A 21,225-nucleotide genomic window follows, 5' to 3' on the forward strand; every position below is an offset into this window, starting at 1 on the left:
AGCCAGAGCAGGGGAGAGCTGGAACAAACCATTATGGGAGGTGGGGGTATCTATACTTTTGTTGTTAAAATGTTACGTCTCAACCAAGTACTGTATGCTTTTTATATTTTTAGTAGTGTGTCACACAAACAGCAAATATTGTCCAAAAAAGTAAGAGATCTTTGGGGGTGCTTTGATTCATTGGATTCAAATGGGCTAAAATCGCCCCTGTTTTGCAAAAACTTGAGAAGTTATGTTGTAAGGCCATAGTTTGTGTTTTAAGGGAGGATTTGGGTTGTTTTTTTGTTTTTGTTTTTGATATTTTAAGCCACACTTCACATGAGTTGGTGGCCGCAATGCACCATATTCTGCTCTTGCTCTTGACGAAGGCGGTCGCACTTTTCTGCTTAGCCTCTTATGTCCTTGTCTAGTTCAAACTCCCACAAGGCTGCCCGCTGGGATTGGAACGATGGGAGATGCGTGATTTTCTCAAAATGGGCTCATTGAGTCATCACGGATAAGATCTTGGAGAGGCTATGGCTCGGAATAACATCTCTGGGCGCAAATTGGATGACATCTCGGGGAGGCACACTGCCGTGAGTTGTCAGAATCGGCTCCTTGAGCACAAGAAATGACAACATCACAGAACGCAAGTATGGAGAAGCTTGCGGCTCTCCACGGGGAGATTGAGAGACCAGTGTTGGACTGTAGAACTGCTCTGAAATTCATATGAGTTGTTCGCACTAAAGTATAAACCACCATCACTTCATGCGGAGACCCCTTTGGCGCCAGCTGCAAGGCTGGAGCTGAACAACAACACCCTGATAACGACTGTGTTTAGTCTGTTCTTCCCATTCCATGCAAGGCCACCTGGGTTGGCTGGTAGACTGTTTACTTAGCCTGGCAGGGCGAAGGACCCTGTCTCAGCTGAACTCTGGACACGCACACACATACATACATACACTGATATGCACACACTCATCCCCCTCCAAACGCCTTCCACGCTTATTCCCTTCTGATGCTGACGGTGGATCAAGGAGACCAGCGCTTATGCTGCAGGCCCAGATGCACTGTCTACACTGGCTGTCTCTCACCCTTTACCCCCCCCCTGCTGCTTGTCATGTGTTTCTTTGGTGTATTAAGAGTTTTTTAATGTGCAGAGGTGTTTTTTTCTGTTCTCAAACTATTTTTTTCTCCTTATCTTTCCTCATGTGGTGCATTTTCCATTGTTATACCTCTCTGACCTGTCTTCCCCATGTGATGTTTTTGTGTAATGTATGTATGGTTGGAGGGTAAGATGGCGCCGCCATTGCGTGCAATAGGTCGGCAGCCTTATGAAATTTCCCCTTGTGGGACTAATAAAGGTATATCAAATCAAATCAAATATGCTGCTTGGCTGATGAAGAATTTGGTTTTGTCCTGGTATGTGCATTCAGCCATAGCAGTCATAGCAGTCAGTCTGTTTGTGGGTTTCTTTACTTTATTAAAGTATCTTATTGCCTCCTGAGTGTGTGGTCTCCCTCTTCCTTGTTTTTATGTCCAAATTAATTTGTTCATGTTAATGAAGCTGTAATTTTGTAATAAAATCAGCTTTTCTAATTTGATTGTTTTAGTTTTCTTTTAATTTGAGTAATAGAAATTTTTAATTTTTCTTTTTTTAAAAGGATGTGTAATAGTGACCTCGTTACTTATGAGTGATGTGATACTGTTTCATTTGTGACACCAAGAGTTTCGCTGACTCGTCATCCTGCTTGTTTGAAGGACTTATTTCAGGTCATTAACTTATCGTCTCATATCCAGCAGCTCTTTTTCTCTTTTGTGAATCACTTTTTTGAGGAAATATTTGTTGAAGGACATTTTCTTCCAGATGCAGTTTAAAATGTTGTGCTTTTTGAAGTTTTGTATTAGCAAAACTTTTTATACAAGAGTCATAAATGTGTTAAAATAACATAAATAAATTAACAGGTGTTTTATAAGTTGAAACAAACCTACTTTCTCTCCACTAGATGTCATAAATGATTGAATTCTTCAGTTTTCACTGAGGGTAAAACACCCTGTTATGTTGAGGACAGCTCCAGCTGACTCTGTGTTTGCATATGTGTCCTGCCTCTCTGCTCACAACTGTTAAGAGGCCAGTGTTGATCAGTGGCTGTCCAGGCCTTTCAGAGCCACTCACACACCAGCAGCACAATGATGATGTCACTGACTCTACTGCTGGCCACCCTGGGGCTCCTTGTTCAGGGTGAGACTCTCTGTGAAAACTTCAGCATGCAGCCAGCTCCAAACTTCAAATTCAAGTAAATTTTCTCCAAGATGGATTTTTCTTAATAACTCTTCTCATCTCATTAATATTTTCAGGTTCATCAGCTGAAATCATCCTGACTCAGACTCCTAAAGCTCAGTCTGTTGTTCCAGGACAGACTGTCTCTATCAGATGTAAAGCCAGTTCAAGTATGAGTAACTACCTGCACTGGTATCTTCAGAAACCTGCAGAAGCTCCTAAACTGCTCGTTTATTATGCAACCAGTCGTCAGTCTGGAATTCCTGATCGCTTCAGTGGAAGTCAGTCAGGAACTGATTTCACACTGACCATCAGTGGAGTTCAGGCTGAAGTATGCAGGAGTTTATTATTGTGGACAAAGTGGTTACAGCCGCCCGTTCACACAGTGAAAAACCATCGTACAAAAACCTCTCAACTGAAGAGGAACTGATCTGAAACAGCTGCAGAAAAGTAAAGCACTGAGATGAATCATTAATCCTGTTTTACAGTTTGGGATAATGAGTACACATCAACAGTAAAAACATTTAATGAAAGAAGACGTCTTCTTTCATTTAAGAAGACGTTAAATGAAAGAAGACGTCTTCTTTCATTTAAGAAGACGTCTTCTTAAATGAAAGAAGACGTCTTCTTAAACGAAAGAAGACGTCTTCTTTCATTTGATGAAAGAAGACATCTTTAACATTTTGAAACAATTCACCACCAGTAGTGTCACCAATAAAAGTGTAAGTGTTCACTGATTATGGACAAATTTCCAGAATAGATTGTCCCTATTGTCACAAAACTGCAGATGTAACTAAACACTTTGTTTAATCTGTTACAAATCATCATTCTGGAGTTTCTAACAGTTTTACTGCGAGTCAGTCTGGAGCTGTTTTTGACCCTCAGTAAAGATTCATGAGCTTTAATATTAATTTAATAAAAGGCGGCACGCGGAGGCTGGGGTCAGAGTCATCTGAGGTTGGATTCAGAGTGCCTTTCTGAGATACCGACCGGGGCTTCCCTTGCGCAAGTTAAAACCGATTGACCACTGTTTGTCTTGCTTTGTTCATGGGAATAGGTTTCTGAACCATTCTTATACACACACATATATATATATATATATATATATATATATATATATATATATATATATATATATATATATATATATATGTATGTATGTATAAAAATTCCCCTCTCGCCCCTGCGGCCGGTCTATCCTTCAAGCTCGGGTCCTCTACCAGAGGCCTGGCAGCTTGAGGGTCCTGCGAAGAATCTTAGCTGTTCCCAGGACTGCGCTCTTCTGGACAGAGATCTCTAATGTTGTTCCTGGGATCTGCTGGATAATAATAATCCACTGGTAGGATTTCTGGATATCAGCCATTTCCTCTCTCTGCCGGTGGTACATACTGTGCAGGGGCCTGTCCTTCCATGATGGTGCCTCCTCTTCCTCTTCTTTCTTGGGTTTCTGCTGCCTGAGGTATTCACTGCTGAGCACGGGGTAAGTTGGGGCCATCTTAATGATCTTACTGATGTATCCGTGGATGTTTGTTGCCATAAATATATGTATAGAGAGAGAGAGAGAGAGAGAGATCTTTTTTTAAAGTACAAAGTGTTTAAAAATAGGAAAATTTAATGGTCTTAAAGCATGAAACAAACAAAAAATACAGCAAGAGTGGAGCTGAATAATGAGGTGTGGGAGCCCTGGGTGGCCTCACAGGTCACACTGTGAAATGGCAAGAAATGAATCTTCTATGTGCTGTGACAGAACATGAACAGTAAACAGATCACTCCCATTTTTTACTTTAAATTCGCGTTTGGAGTCCAGCCAAACGTGGTAAAAGTGGTAAGCCCCATTGAAGAACTGAAAAGCATAGTATTTATTTTGGCACACAGGCCGCACTCATTGGAGGATATGATTTATATATATGACTGTTAAACAGAAGAAGTTACAATCATTGCTAGAAAATAGCAATAGGGGGAAAAGGATTCAACCTGAAGAGACATAAACATGGCAAAGAAATGCGGTCCGATCTAAATCTCAAACACAAGCAAACTGCCTTTTTGTTGCAGAAATTTTAACCAGCAAAAACAGGATGTTCAAGGCAAAATGTTCAGAAATCTGAGTCTGTCTCAAAAGATTGCCCCTGACTCCATGAACTCTTCCAGTCCATCTTACAGCTTTTAATTTAACATTGTTGAGTCTCTGTCTTTGTTCAAATTCAAGGCCCGTCTTAAATCCATGCATGTCTATATTTATTTGTATTAGAATTCATATTTGAATTATTTCACATTTTCCATTTGATTTTTTTTTTATTCTAATTCATCTCTCCACTAGATGTCATGAATGATTTAATTATTCAGCAGAGGACAGCTGCAGCTGACTGACTCTGTTCAGTGTTCTGCTATGATAGAGAAACTCTGGAACAAGCAGCACTGACCTTCTTCCATCTGTTCTCCATGTTAGAGAAATGATCCTCGAATGTTTAGATGTTGATCATCTTTCTCTAAACGTCTCCTATTTTTCATGTTTTCAGGTTCATCAGGAGAACAAGTCCTGACTCAGACTCCTAAAGCTCAGTCTGTTGTTCCAGGACAGACTGTCTCTGTCAGATGTAAAGCCAGTTCAAGTGTTGGCACATGCCTCCACTGGTACCTTCAAAAGGACGGAGAATCTCCCAAACTCTTAATTTATTCTGCTACCAGCCGTCAGTCTGGAGTTTCTGATCGTTTCAGTGGAAGTGGATCTGGGACTGACTACACTCTGACTAGTTCAGCAGAGTTCAGGCTGAAGATGCAGGAGTTTATTACTGTCATGTTTATTACTGTCAGCAGTGTAACAGCTTCCCGTTCACACAATGATACAACGCCGTACAAAATACCTCACACAGCTGGAGAGGAACTGAGAAAAAAGATCATCTGAACTGACAGCTGCTCAGAAACACACATTATTTTATCTGTATAAAATAGTTTTATATTTTTTTTATAAATACATGTTATAAATGTTAATATCATCATTTTGTGAATGTTTTTATTATTTTTATTTTTAAACAAGAAGTTATTTATTCTATAAATAGAATTTTATTGCTACAATTAATTATCTGTAAAACAGAGAATATCGATACGAGCAACGATTGAAAGCAATCAATTAAATATTTTATCTTTGGATTATGAAAGCTCGAATCAATTTTCTCAAACCCAAAAGACCAATGACTAATTCATCCTGCTTTAAGTTCTACAGAAACACAAATATTTATGGTTACCATGTAATCGTCTTTTTTATAAATATTTCTTCACGTCAGTATGCGGGCCACAAGTAGAGGTGAAATGGGCCGTGAGACTGAGACACAGAAATTAGAGCCTCTTGATGTGTTTTGTTTGTGTTTCCACCTGCCTGGAATTACCAAAAATAGAGAGGGCACAGCCTAACGTATGAAACAGGAAAAGGCCGACGTGTAAACCCTTTATTTCAACAAAGTAACTGTATTCTGAATGCCACCTTTTAAATGGTAACTGTAACGGAATACAGTTACTCATATTTTGTATTTAACGGCGGTACATGTATTCTGTTACTCCCCAACACTGGTCTGCAGTGGTGCTGCTCCAGCTGTAGTGGCCGTCATTCTGCAGCGCCCCAGGGCTCCTGCTCTCCTCTCCACTGCTGCTTCTTCCATCCACCTTCCAGGACAGCCTGCAGTCTGAGGGGAAGCCCTTGTTGGCCACACATATGACCAGAGATGGGCAGTAACGCGTTACTGTAATCTGATTACTTTTAAAAAGTAACGAGTAAAGTAAGGGATTACTATCGCAAAAACGGTAATTAGATTACCGTTACTTTCCCGTAGGAACGCTGCGTTACTGCGTTACTAAAACCATGATTTTTTTTGCGAGAATGTCTCATGACAGTGACGTAAGCGAGTGCAACGTTCGTGACAACAGCTGTGTGCAGATCAACAATGGATCATATATCGAGTGCAGAGAGAGTATGAGCGTGCAGCGTTTAAAGCGTGGAGGTATGATTTGATTTGATTTATTTTCTGCTGCAAAAAATAGTGCTTTAACTCTCAGACTCCTGATCTCCACCTCATCCTGGACAATTATCCTCAACTAAGTCTCCACCTGCTTCACCTCTGCCACCACCAGCTTCTAGACTCTTCTCTGCTCTGTTGCTTCACTGTTCCACTGCCAAATAGTTCATTAATCAAACTTCAGTAAATCTTCATTTAAATAAACTCTGTTTAAACATACAGATGACACCCTGCTCTTTAATTTCAATTATTAGGATATTTTTTTTATCTATATTGTCAGAATAAAATGCAGGTCAAAAAACAGCTTTGAGACAATCTGTGGTTGGACCTCAACATCTTATAGAAAACACTAAATGTGTGTATAAGAATATATTTAACCATGTTGACTGCACATTACACTTGGTGTGTCTGTAGACATTTTTATTTTGGTCTGGTTTAATAAATGTTACAAAATCTCTCTTTTTTAAATGTGCATCTATCAAACTCACAGAGTCAAAGAACATGTTTCGTCGTTACATTTTTATTGTTTTAAAAGGTTGAAATATCAGCTTTACAACAGACACAAAAGGATGAAACTAGAGGAGATTGTTGCTGTGATTGTTGTCATTATGAGATGAAAACATGACTGTTTGATGGGTTTATTTTTGAAATCTGCAAACAAAAAGAAACAAAGAGACAGAAGAAAAACAGCATGAAAGACTCAGTGATTGACATCAGGACTGGGAACACTGGTCTCTCCTCAGTATCTCTGAGACCAGAGGCTGGGAGCCCTGGGTGGCCTCACAGGTCACAGAGCCCACCTTCCCCCACTGGTCTGCAGTGAGCGTCAGGGTGCTGCTCCAGCTGTAGAGGCCGTCGTTCTGCAGCACTCCAGGAGTCCTGCTCTCCTCCCCTCTGATGCTGCTGCTGCCACTGCTGTCGCTCGTCTTCCAGGACAGACTCCAGTATGAGGGGAAGCCCTTGTTGGCCAGACACATGAGTGTGGCCTTCCCCTGTTTCAGCTCCTCACTGGAGGGACCCAGCACCTTCAGGGTGGGGCGGGTATCCCCTAGGAAACACCAATCAGCTTAGAGGACAGGAACCACAATTTGAATTTCTCTGTTAAGAAGTTTCTGTCAGGTGTTTTTTCTGCTCCACCAGTCATTAACTCACACATTGTTTCACTTCCCTTTAAGAAACCTCTCATGCATATCAGCACAGAGAGAATCATCACACAGTTTGAGCTGAAATATCTTCAAACTACACTGGAAATAAAAGAAGCAGATGTGGAAACATTTACAGCAGAAGTTTGGCTTTAAAATGAATAGAAGTCTAAATCATGGATGACTGAAGAAATGAGTGGACACAAGCACAGAGCAGCTACTCATTCATATAGATTTGAAATGTTATTGAACAGCTCACATGATTTCAAACTAAATCGGAAACATCTGACACGATAAAAACATCAGAAAGCAAACTTTGACTCATCCAAACAGCAGCTGATGTGGTGGAAATTTACAAACTAATCATAAGATGATGAAGTTTACTCTTGTCTACAAATATTTTACTGTGACAGAAATGTAGATTAAACAAGAGAAACTCGCAGAGCTCATCTGAGTTAGTCCAGTAAAAAGGACAAACATCAAAAACGAAATTATTTTAAGTAAAAAAAATAGTTTTCTCTCATCTAAGCAGTCTAACAAGTAGTTATAAAAGAAAATGATAAAACCTTTAATAATAAACACAGTTAATTAACTTACTTCCAAATTCCAGTCTGGTTCCTCCACCGAACGTGAACCACAGTGATACAAACTCATTGAGGCGCCGTACAAAAACCTCTGACTGTAGAGAGACACGGCTCTCTGACTCTAACAGACTGAACTAAACCTACAAGCACTCAAAATAAAACTTCATCATCAGAACTCGAAATAATAATTAATACTATGAAACATCCTAGGCTGTCATTAGAAAATGTTATGAGTTTTTGAATATGCCTTTTAAAAGCAAACTTTGTTCATAGGCCAGAAAATATTATGAAATTATAAAGTAATGATTCGTTAATATAAATTGTTTCCTAGTATGCTGAATATTAAAGGAAATGAAAGGAATGAAAAAAATATATATTTAAAAAAGCTCTAAGGCTGACTTACTTCCAAATTCCAGTCTGGTTCCTCCACCGAACGTGTACCACAGTGATACAAACTCATTGAGGCGCCGTACAAAAACCTCTGACTGTAGAGAGACACGGCTCTCTGACTCTGAAACAAACAAACTCAACAAAATCATTCACTTCTTCCTTTTCAGTTTTACCAACTGATATAAAAAACTGAAATTATTGCAGTGCTACACATTTAAAAAAGATATATTTTTATTTTGAATATATGAGTTTTAAAAATGGGACTTCTTCCTCTGATGATATCAAATCAATAAATAATGAAATCATCAATTTAAAATGGAATTTTAAACTTGATTTAATATGTGTCAGTATAAAGTGAGACCTTTTTGATTCTCAAATATCTTTTTTTTCATTTTTCACATGATATACAGTGTAGGTTAATTGTGATAAATCCATAAATACTGAAAAATACATAAAGACATATTTGCCTCCAATAAACTGAAAGATATATACATTTAAAAATATTCTAGTGTCTAGTTGCCACTGAAAGGAACATCTTCAGTGCTCCTTGGCACTGATTCTCAAAGACTTTGAACTCGTCTGGAGGGATGAAGCCCTTTCTCCCAAATCATGCAGACGGAGAGCTCTGTCTAACACATCGGCCCAAAATCTCCTCGACATTTAGATTAAGCTCTAATGATTGTAAAAACATAATTTCACATAATTTCCATCCTCATTCAAGCATTAACTGATCCCTAGTGTCAGGGGCTGAGTCTGTGACCCAGTGTTTTGAGTTTATTTAGTATTTTTGATTTCTTAGGTTATATTACAATATGCAGTGTTGGGAAGGTTACTTTTAAAATGTATTCCATTACAGATTACAGAATACATGCCCTAAAATGTATTCTGTAACGTATTCCGTTATGTTACTCAATGAGAGTAACGTATTCTGAATACTTTGGATTACTTAATATATTATCATGCTGTTTACAACTACATGAATGTACTATTGCTGTGTGATTTATTACTGTTACTGAAGGTCCGCGGCTCCGAACCGTAGTAAAGGGACCTCTGGCTAATACGGTGGGTTCTGTGTCGGGCTCGTAGCTGAAAACTAGCTTTACTTTGTTGTCTGGGTCAACTCTGCTTGCGAGAGACAGAGAGAGGCGTTGAACGGCTGCTCCAACAGAACTTATTGTTTTGGAGGAAAACACGAACACGGTGTACAGTCGAGTTTTAATAGCTTACTTACAACTGGGCTCGTCAGGCGCTCTTCTTGGCTGCAGTGGTTATTATTATATTTACAGGCTTCCAGCTCCCGTTTTTGCTCGATGACAGCTCGTACTTTTCCTTTTTCTCCCTCCCTCGCTCACAGACACATAACGGTTATGGCAGTCCATTCTCCCTGCAGCACGGACTACACTGCCTATGATGCTACATTCTTTAGAGCTATACCTGTAGCATTCTGCCTGTTAGCTTAGCACAACAACAACAACAAAAAGGCGCGCTCTCACCCAGGAAACATGCAGAGCAAGAGCGTCACCCTGTAACCATGGCAACCGCATTGAACCAACAGAATTCATCACCAAAACTACTTCTTGATGTGCTTGGGAACAACAACTTCGAGAGGCCGCCATCAGTGGATAGAGCCCACAGGAGTTTGGCTCCTAAACCAGCAGATCGCGACAACAGATCACGTCCGTTCATTGTCAGACTCCACCACTTCCAAACCAGAAAGCTGATCCTCACCAGACAGAAGAGCCTGCTCCTATTCAACAGATCGAGATTCCACATATTTCCTGACTACAGCCCAGAAGTCAACAAACAACGCGCAGCCTTCTCCGAGTCCAAATGGAAGCTCCACACTGCAAAGGACATGTTCGGTCTCTTCTACCCAACCACTCTGCAGTTCACACACAACGGGAAATGCGTGAGGCTTACCGACCCTGCAGAGGTGCTGACCTACATTAATAATAATATTGCTGTTGATGACAAATGCCCTGCCTTGCATCCTGCAGAGACTATTGATTGAGGTAATGGTTTTCCGTATAGTAAAAACTATACGTTGGAATGTGAAGAGTATGAACCAGGCAATCAAGAGAAAAAGGGTCCTTTCTCATTTACAACATCTTGGGGTTGGTATTGCCTTCCTACAGGAAACCCACCTCAGGAATTGTGATCAGTCTAAAATTCACAATTCAATTCAATTCAATTTTATTTATATAGCGCCAAATCACAACAAATGTCGCCTCAAGGTGCTTCATAGATACAGAGAAAAGCCCAACAATCATATGACCCCCTATGAGCAAGCACTTTGGCGACAGTGGGAAGGAAAAACTCCCTTTTAATAGGAAGAAACCTCCGGCAGAACCAGGCTCAGGGAGGGGCGGGGCCATCTGCTGCGACCGGTTGGGGTGAGAGAAGGAAGACAGGATAAAAGACATGCTGTGGAAGAGAGACAGAGATTAATAACAGATATGATTCAATACAGAGAGGTCTATTAACACATAGTGAGTGAGAAAGGTGACTGGAAAGGAAAAACTCAATGCATCATGGGAATCCCCCGGCAGCCTACATCTATTGCAGCATAACTAAGGGAGGATTCAGGGTCACCTGGTCCAGCCCTAACTATATGCTTTAGCAAAAATGAAAGTTTTAAGCCTAATCTTAAAAGTAGAGATAGTGTCTGTCTCCCGAATCCAAACTGGAAGCTGGTTCCACAGAAGAGGGGCCTGAAAACTGAAGGCTCTCCCTCCCATTCTACTTTTAAATACTCTAGGAACAACAAGTAGGCCTGCAGAGTGGGAGCGAAGTGCTCTAATAGGGTGATATGGTACTACAAGGTCATTAAGATAAGATGGGGCCTGATTATTTAAGACCTTGTATGTGAGGAGCAGGATTTTGAATTCAATTCTGGATTTAACAGGAAGCCAATGAAGGGAAGCCAAAACAGGAGAAATATGCTCTCTCTTTCTAGTCCCTGTCAGTACTCTTGCTGCAGCATTTTGGATTAACTGAAGGCTTTTCAGTGAGTTTTTTGGACATCCTGATAATAATGAATTGCAGTAGTCCAGCCTGGAAGTAATAAATGCATGAACTAGTTTTTCAGCGTCACTCTGAGACAGGATATTTCTAATTTTAGAGATGTTGCGCAAATGGAAGAACGCAGTCTTACATATTTGTTTAATATGTGCGTTGAAGGACATATCCTGGTCAAAAATGACTCCAAGGTTCCTCACAGTGTTACTGGAGGCCAAGGTAATGCCATCCAGAGTAAGAATCTGGTTAGATACCATATTTCTAAGCTTTTCAGCACAGAGTACAATGACCTCAGTTTTATCTGAGTTAAGAAGCAGAAAGTTAGTGGCCATCCAAGTCTTTATGTCTTTAAGACATTCCTGCAGTTTAACTAATTGGCGTGTGTTATCTGGCTTCATGGACAGATAGAGCTGGGTGTCATCTGCATAGCAGTGAAAATGTATGCTATGTCTTCTAATGATGCTGCCTAGGGGAAGCATGTATAATGTCAACAGAATTGGTCCTAGCACTGAACCCTGTGGAACTCCATAATTAACCTCAGTGTGTGAAGAGGACTCTCCATTTACATGCACAAATTGGAGTCTATTAGATAGATATGATACAAACCACTGCAGTGCAATACCTGTAATACCTACAGCATGTTCTAATCGCTCTAATAGGATATTATGGTCAACAGTATCGAATGCTGCACTAAGGTCTAGAAGGACAAGCACAGAGATGAGACCACTGTCAGAGGCCATAAGAAGATCATTTGTAACCTTCACTAAAGCTGTTTCTGTGCTGTGATGAACTCTGAAACCTGACTGAAACTCTTCAAATAAACCATTCCTCTGCAGATGATCTGTTAGCTGTTTGACAACTACTCTTTCAAGGATTTTTGATATGAAAGGAAGGTTGGAGATTGGCCTATAATTAGCTAAGACTGCTGGGTCTAGAGATGGCTTTTTGAGTAAAGGTTTAACTGCAGCCACCTTGAAGGCCTGTGGTACATAGCCGATTATTAGAGATAGGTTGATCATATATAAGATCGAAGAATTAATCAATGGCAGGACTTCTTTGAGCAGTTTTGTAGGAATGGGGTCTAAAAGACACGTTGATGGTTTGGAGGAAGTAATTATTGAAGTTAACTCAGAAAGATCGATTGGAGAAAAAGAGTCTAACTTAACATCAATGGTACTAAGAGTAACTGTAGATAATATTACATCTGTGGGATGATTATTGGTAATTTTTTCTCTAATGATAAACATTTTATTTGTGAAGAAGTTCAAGAAGTCATCATTAGTTAACGTTAAAGGGATGAAAAACGGTTAGACAAATGAACGGGTTGGTGGTGTACCTGGGGCTTCTGTTTAGGACTACGCTTCCTCCTCACCGTTACCCAGCCGTCTTTCCCCAGCTGCTTGGGATCTGCCGGGGAACAGCTAGCGGGGCCTACGCTATCTTCGGCTGCACCAGCTACAGGGGCCTGGCTAGCTGAGGGTGAGAGAAGGGTGCAAAGCCGGGTCTCCAGTCCAGTAATCCTGGCCTCCAGAGCTGCAAATATGCTACATTTGTTACAGATATCATTACTGCTAAAGGAGGCCGAGGAGTAACTAAACATCTGACACAATGAGCAAGAAAGTGCAGAAAGGACAGGTGAAGTAGCCATGGTGCTAACGGGTCGGCTACGAGCTAAGCTAGCGAAACAGTACAGAGAGTGTGCACAGAGAGCAGCAGCAGCTTGAGTAGCAGACTCCAGGGAGTAGCAGCCCAAGACAAGGTATTCTACTAATTTGACAAAACTGAAGACAAAAAAAAAAAATTTTTTTTGACAAAACTGAAGACAACAAATGACACAAGAAGGAAGCACACATATCTACGGAAAAAGAAACGAACACCAGACAATTGGTAGCTTGTTGCACCAAAACTGAAAAATAAGCCACTAGGCCAAGGCTCTTCCAGCAGCCACCAGGCCCAGGCTCTTCCAGCAGCCACCAGGCCCAGGCTCCTGCAGCAGCCACCAGGCCCAGGATCCTCCAGCAGCCACCAGGCCCAGGATCCTCCAGCAGCCACCAGGCCCAGGACCCTCCTGCTCCACCAGGCCCAGGATCCTCCAGCAGCCACCAGGCCCAGGACCCTCCAGCAGCCACCAGGCCCAGGACCCTCCAGCAGCCACCAGGCCCAGGACCCTCCTGCTCCACCAGGCCCAGGATCCTCCAGCAGCCACCAGGCCCAGGACCCTCCAGCAGCCACCAGGCCCAGGACCCTCCTGCTCCACCAGGCCCAGGATCCTCCAGCAGCCACCAGGCCCAGGCTCTTCCAGCAGCCACCAGGCCCAGGCTCCTGCAGCAGCCACCAGGCCCAGGATCCTCCAGCAGCCACCAGGCCCAGGATCCTCCAGCAGCCACCAGGCCAAGGCTCTTCCAGCAGCCACTAGGCCCAGGCTCTTCCAGCAGCCACTAGGCCCAGGCTCTTCCAGCAGCCACTAGGCCCAGGATCCTCCAGCAGCCACTAGGCCCAGGCTCCTGCAGCAACCACTAGGCCAAGGCTCAACCAACAAGTTAATCAACAGTGACTTCAACGGGCCATCACAAGGAAATACAAATCTCATCATTTTCAAAATGCCGCCTAAAAGAGCAAACCCAGGAGTTGAAGAGGAGTTGGAGGAGATTAAGAAATCGCTTAATTTCATGTCTGATGAACTGAGCAAAGTGGCTAAACAACAAGGTATGCTACATGACCTAATGGATGAAATAAAACAACTAAAAAAACCTCATAAAGGACAAGGACAAGAAAATAGACGACTTGGAACGGCGAATTGAGGACCTTGAACAATACACAAGAATGGATGATTTAGTCATAAGTGGACTGGAGACGCAACACCGAACCTACGCCGGAGTAACAGCTGGGGGAGGTAAAGATGGTGAAGATGCCCCGGTAGAGGAGCTGCAAACGCTTGAACAGCAAGTGATAAAATTCCTTCAAACGAAGAATGTAAGTATTCAGAGCCATCATATTGCAGCATGCCACACGCTCCCCAGGAAAGACAGTAAAACAAAGCCATCAATTATTCTTCGGTTTGTGAGTCGCAAAACAAAGATTGAGTTACTGAAACAGGGTAAGAAGCTTAAAGGGACTGGTGTGTATTTAAATGAACATTTAACGAAAAAGACTGCTGAAATTGCAAGACAGGCACGCAGCCTGAGAAAACAAAATAAGATACAAGCGACATGGACGAGGAACTGCAAAGTAATGATAAGACTAAATGGCAATCCCGAAGAAGCAAAAGTTGTGATGATAAGAGAACTCAAAGACTTAGAGCAATATAAATAATCAGGAATCTGCTCTGGAATCTATTGGAAAAGTGACGATTGGATAATGAACAATGGGTATGGAAAGTGTTTCTGGCCTTACGGCTCAAAAAACAACAACAAAAACAAAAACATATAAATGACAAGTTTGGACACAGATTATAGGTTTCCATTCAGAGATATTGAAGAGGAAGAATTTGATTATGAAAAGGACTGTCAAGGTGGTTATTTTGCCACACATGCTGAGAAAACGAACTTCAAAACGTTTAACTATGCAGAGCACAACATGCATGACCCTGAAAGTAACATTGACCCAGATACCCACTTCTACAATAACACCAATAATACTTGTGAGTACTATACGGATGACCAATTCAATATGAATATTAAAATGGCAAATGCATTGTCGGTCATACATTTCAATAGTAGAAGCCTGTATAAAAAATTTTCTAAAATTACAGAATGTTTAAGTAAGTTAAAAAAGTTTAATATAATTGCAATATCAGAAACATGGCTCGATAATGAGAAAATTAGTGAAATGGGACTGGAAGAATACGAATTATTTACAATGAACAGGGTGAATAAAAAAGGAGGCGGTGTTGCCTTATATGTAGATAAAGTTTTGAAATGTAGTCTGATTGAATGTATGTCAAGCACCATAGATAACGTATTGGAATGTGTCACTATTGAAATCCATGTTGAAAAAGCTAACAATATAATTATAAGTTGCATCTATAGGACACCAGGTTCATGCCTTGAGACATTCAATGAAAAACTTGCTGCTATGTTTAGCAACCTAAATGATAAAAAAGTGCAAATAATTTGTGGTGATTTTAATATAGATTTGCTAAACCCAAATGGACATCAGAAAACAACAGATTTCATAAATACAATGTATAGTAACTCCCTTTTCCCTGTAATTATAAAACCAAGTAGAATAACAATTGATACAGCTACACTGATAGATAATATATTCACAAATAAAATTGACCATGAAATAGTAGGTGGACTTCTTATAACTGATATAAGCGATCATCTTCCTGTTTTTGCAATTTTTCAAAATTATTTTGGGATTAAAACTAAACAAAAGAATCAAATATTTGATATGATACGACTTAGAACAACAAGAGCCATTGCTGCCCTCCAGGTGGACTTAAAGGAACACAATTGGAATGAGGTTTTTGCAAATGAAGATTCAAATAGTGCATATGATGCATTCTTATCAACTGTAATTTCACTATATGAAAAACATTGTCCTTTAATGAAAATCACTAGAAAGCATCACAGATCAAATAAGCCATGGATCACAAAGGGGATAGAAGATGCATGTAAAAAGAAAAATAATCTATATAAGAGATTCATAAAACAGAGGACAAAAGATGCTGAAATAAAGTACAAGTTATATAAAAATAGATTAGTAAATATTATAAGAACAAGTAAGAAAGAATATTACCACAAATTATTGGAGCAAAGTAGAAGTAACACACAAGAAACATGGAGGATATTAAATAGTATAATCAAAAAGGGCTCAAAAAATAAGAATTATCCAGATTATTTTAAAAAAGATAAAGATATTGTGCTTGATAAAACTAAAGACATTGCAAATGAATTTAATGATTTCTTTGTAAATGTTGGCTTTAATTTAGCAAAAGAAATTCCAGAGACAAGAAATAATAACGACCTAAATAAACATATTACTCAGAATGTGTCCTCCATGTTTATTGGTGCTGTAACTCATAGAGAAATAATTAACATTGTGAAGACATTAAAAAATAAAAAGTCCACTGACTGTTTTGGTATTGACATGATATTAGTTAAAAGTATTATAGAATATATAGTGCAACCTTTCGCATACATTTGTAATCTGTCCTTTCAAACTGGTGTATTTCCCTCACAAATGAAAATAGCAAAAGTTATTCCAATCCATAAAAACGGAGAGAGAAGTCAGTTTACCAATTATAGGCCAATATCACTGCTCCCACAGTTCTCAAAAATTTTAGAAAAGTTATTTGTTAATAGACTTGATAAATATATTGAGAAGCATAATCTCCTAAGTGATAACCAATATGGCTTTAGAGTGAAAAGGTCCACTTCGATGGCAGTGATGGAACTTGTAGAAGGGATATCTAATGCTATAGATAATAAGGAATATACTGTTGGTGTTTTTATAGACTTAAAAAAGGCGTTTGATACGATTGATCATTCTATATTAATGAATAAACTAGAGAGATATGGCATAAGAGGGTTAGCATACAAGTGGATGAAAAGTTACCTGGATGACAGATATCAATATGTCGAATTCAATAATGTAAAATCTAAGCAGTTGAAGGTAACTTGTGGTGTTCCTCAGGGCTCTGTGCTGGGCCCTAAATTATTTATATTATACATAAATGACATATGTAGCATTTCCAAACTGTTAAAATGTGTATTGTTTGCTGATGATACCACTCTGTATTGCTCAGGTAAAAACCTAGAACAGCTTCTGACTACAGCGGAAAAGGAGTTAAATATATTAAAAAACTGGTTTGATGTAAATAAGTTATCATTAAATATAAAGAAAACAAAATTGATTATTTTTGGCACTAGACAAATGAAAAATGTATCTAAAATCAGGGTTAATGGAATTGAAATTGAAAGAGTGTACGAAAATAAATTTCTTGGAGTGATAATTGATGATAAGCTGAGTTGGAAGTCTCATATAAACCATGTGAAAACAAAAATGTCAAAAACCATTGCTATTCTCTATAAAACAAAGCATGTCCTGAACAAAAAATCATTATACACACTCTATTGTACTCTGTTGCTTCCATATATGACTTACTGTCTGGAGATATGGGGTAATGCATATAAAACGAACACTCTTCCTATTTTCAAGTTGCAAAAAAGAGCTATAAGAATTATAAACCAATCAAACTATATAGAACCAACTAACATTTTGTTTATTAATCTGAATACCCTGAAATTTTATGATTTAGTTGAATATAAAATGGCACAGATAATGTATAAAGCACAAAATAACTTGCTTTGCCCCAGTACTCAGAAGCTGTTCAAAGTCAGAGAGAGTCAATATGACTTAAGGGGAACAGATTTCTTTAAAAAAAACAAGATAAGGACAAATATAAAGCAGAGATGTGTTTCTGTTAGAGGAGTTAACCTGTGGAATAGTTATGACAGTGATTTAAAAAGGTGTAGTTCATTTTCCTTGTTTAAAAATATGTTTAAAAATAGAGTATTAGAAAAATATATATATCAAGAATGAAAAGAGCAAAAAAACAAAAAAAACAAAAACAAAAACAAAAAATAGAAAACCTCTTGATTCTTTTGCTTTGATGTAGTTACTTACTAAGGTGGTGGTGTTTTTTCTTGTTTGTTTGTTTGTTTGTTTTGTTTTTGCTTTGTTTGCCTTCTCTCACCCCAACCGGTCGCAGCAGATGGCCCCGCCCCTCCCTGAGCCTGGTTCTGCTGGAGGTTTCTTCCTGTTAAAAGGGAGTTTTTCCTTCCCACTGTCGCCAAAGTGCTTGCTCATAGGGGGTCATATGATTGTTGGGCTTTTCTCTCTGTATCTATGAAGCGCCTTGAGGCGACATTTGTTGTGATTTGGCGCTATATAAATGAAATTGAATTGAATTGAATTTTATTATTTGCTTCGAGCCCTGTGTACAGGAGCTGCATGCTAAAAGATCTTTTGTTAAAAGGGTTGGCGTAATAAGCAAATGCTTCAGCCAATACCTTTTGATTAGCCTTGTCTCATGCTTTCTTGCTTTGTGGTAAATCTTTGTTCTGTCTTCACTGAGATATTTGAATGCTAATCAATAAACATATCAAACAAGACAGTGAGTGAATACTATAAATTAGGTAGTGAGTACACAGAAAGTGTGCTTCGGATGAAGCACGTGAAGATTATACTGTGAAAAAAGAATGTATTTAAAAGTTGTTAATTAAACTGCTAAGCAAATAAGCTACTCAGAAACACCACTGTGTTTGAGCAGGAACAGGAAGCGATACTATACCACAGAGCGAGCGAGCGAACACCAAGGTGGGCCATATGTTTCATTCGCAATTTAATTGTAAAGGCCAAGGAGTGGCTATACTCATCCATAGAAAAATTCCTTTCATCCAGTAGCGGTTTTTGATACGGGCGACACGGGTGGTTAACCGGGGCGGCATCATGGTGGGGGGCGGCATCACGGGCATCGGCAAAAAAAACCTCAAAAAAAAAATTGCTCGTACTCATGCTGCCAGCACATATTGGGAATGGCATAGGCACTGATCGAGACTGAGACAGTGTCATTCGCCCTGCCAGGCTAAGTAAACAGTCTTCCAGCCAACCCAGGTGGCAATTTTTGGTTGTTTCTCTGGTGTAGCGACTTCTTCTGACCCTGTGTTTACAGAAGAAGGGTCATTGCCTTTTTGTCATTATTAGCGAGATGCCTGGTTTTATTTAAATGGAAGTCTACTGCTGCTCCATCACACCACCACTGGATAAGGGATGTTATGCAAAATGTCAAACTGGAAAAAATCAGATGTACTCTCAACGGATCCATCGGCAAACACAACATGGGACCCTCTGTTAACACACAACATAAACAATCTACCTGGTCTGGAACTGGAACCTTGAATGTCTTTGTTTGCCCTAGAACAGTTCTGTAAAAACAATTTATTTTATTTTTGTGTTTGTGTGTGTGTGTTTTGGGTTTTTTTGTTTGTTTGTTTCCCTTTTCCTGTCTTGATATTATCTGTCTTTATCATCTGTAAGGAGTGTTGTTTTGTGGTTATCTGTAAAATAATAAGAATGCTGTGTATAATAATTGATAAACTACAAATAAAGTACTAAAAATGCTGGATCACAGACTCAGCCCCTGACAGTGGGCCTGTTTCAGAGCAACGTGAGTGGAGCTGTGAGTTCTGCTAGTGGGCGACCCCGCTGAATTTCCTGGCAGTTGCAAGCGGCCGGAGTTACTTCATAACTGGATTTAGCAGAGAGAAGATGACTGGATGGATCGTATGTTGGGTGGTGAGAAAATTGCTAGAAAGTTTTCGGGGGGTTCAGTCGGGCTTCAGTCTCTCGGAAGCGCCACCATGACATTGAGTATGTTTGAATTTCTTGGATTGCCGGAGGGAACAATGATGAAGAAGAGCTGGGTGTTCTTTGTCTGATGTGCTGGCAGATAAGGTATTCGCTGAGAACGAACTTTCTTTACACATAAAAGAGAACAAACAACTTGTAGAACTGGGGGAACATAAAAGAACCGGAGGGAGGATGTTTAGAGCTGAAAATCATATACTTTACTTCCAATTAAGGAAGGGCATCCTGGTACAAACTAACCTGAGGAAGGATCTAGAGATATGCAGAATGGAAGTACTGTCAGAAAGAATGAGATGAACAGATTCAAAAATATAAGATGACAGAAAAAGCGATTTGGTATTAACTGCATATTTGTATTTCTAATGCACATAATTACAAACATGAAACACTGTGCAAAACAACAACATAAAAACAAACAAACCAAAAAATCCATTGACTGTGTGAGTCAGTCAGATGATTTCCATAGAGAGGCACTTTGCATCAGCAGCACCATGCTCCAGTGCTCTGGGAGAGTTTATAGTCCTGAGAGTTGAACACTGGATGACTGACAGCTGTCCTTCATCACAACAGAAGCCACAGAAATCCTCCTCATCAAAAACATGACTTTGATCTGCGTCCTCATCTGGACTCTCCTCTGCTGCTGCTTCACAGGTAAAGTCCAGAGAATCAAACTCCTCTCCTCTATCAACATCTGTCCCTCTGAAATGAAGCCCACAAAACCATGAAGCTGCTTTATGTTTTTGTCTCTGTGTCCTCAGAGTCCAGAGGACAGATCACAGTGACTCAGCCTGGAGAAGTGAGCCTTGCTGTGGGACAAACTGTGACCATCAAGTGTAGGACCAGTCAAAATGTTTATGGCAACAACCGTTTAGCCTGGTACCAACAGAAAGATGGAGGAGTTCCTAAACTGCTCATTTATTCTGCTAGCACTCGACAATCAGGGATTCCAGCTCGTTTTACAGGCAGTGGGTCAAACTCTGACTTCACTCTGACCATCAGTGGAGTCCAGGCTGAAGATGCAGCAGTTTATTACTGTCAGAGTTTTCATGTTATCAACAGTCAGTGGGTGTTCACACAGTGAAAAACAGTCGTACAAAAACCTCCCTCAGTCAGACTGAACAGAAACTGAAGTGACTGCTGCAGCTGGAAGATACTGCAGAGACTGATACAGTTCACTGAGGACACACACACACACACACACACACGGACAGATTCAACTTGCACCCTGAAATTTAAATTTTTAATTGATTTAGTTTAACCACCAATTAGTAAATGCAACAGCCTAAAAATAAAAATAATAATAAAAAATAAAAATAAAAATAAACAAATTGATTTTCTGCTATAAAAGCTCACTTTTTATTTTATTTTAACTGTCATGACTTTAAAGTGAATGGTCGCACGGTGTGTGTAATTATTCAGCCCCCTGAGTCAATACTTTGTAGAACCAC

The 21,225-nt window shown here is 39.8% G+C and overlaps 1 pseudogene and 1 gene segment (V, D, J or C); one reads left to right on the top strand and one right to left on the bottom strand.

Annotated features, from left to right (window-relative positions):
* Nucleotides 1-6,980: 6,980 nt before the first annotated feature.
* Nucleotides 6,981-7,423, bottom strand: LOC148096612 (Ig kappa-b4 chain C region pseudogene; annotated as a pseudogene).
* A 6,578-nt stretch (nucleotides 7,424-14,001) lies between these two features.
* On the top strand, nucleotides 14,002-20,858 carry LOC148096613 (Ig kappa chain V region K29-213-like). The segment is given in 2 exon segments: nucleotides 14,002-14,107; nucleotides 20,536-20,858. Coding segments are annotated over 2 exon segments (429 nt in total).
* Nucleotides 20,859-21,225: the final 367 nt, after the last annotated feature.

The sequence above is a fragment of the Neolamprologus brichardi genome, chromosome 22 (assembly GCF_056152115.1).
Source record: "Neolamprologus brichardi isolate AB-2024 chromosome 22, ASM5615211v1, whole genome shotgun sequence".
NCBI classification, from domain to species: Eukaryota; Metazoa; Chordata; class Actinopteri; order Cichliformes; family Cichlidae; genus Neolamprologus; species Neolamprologus brichardi.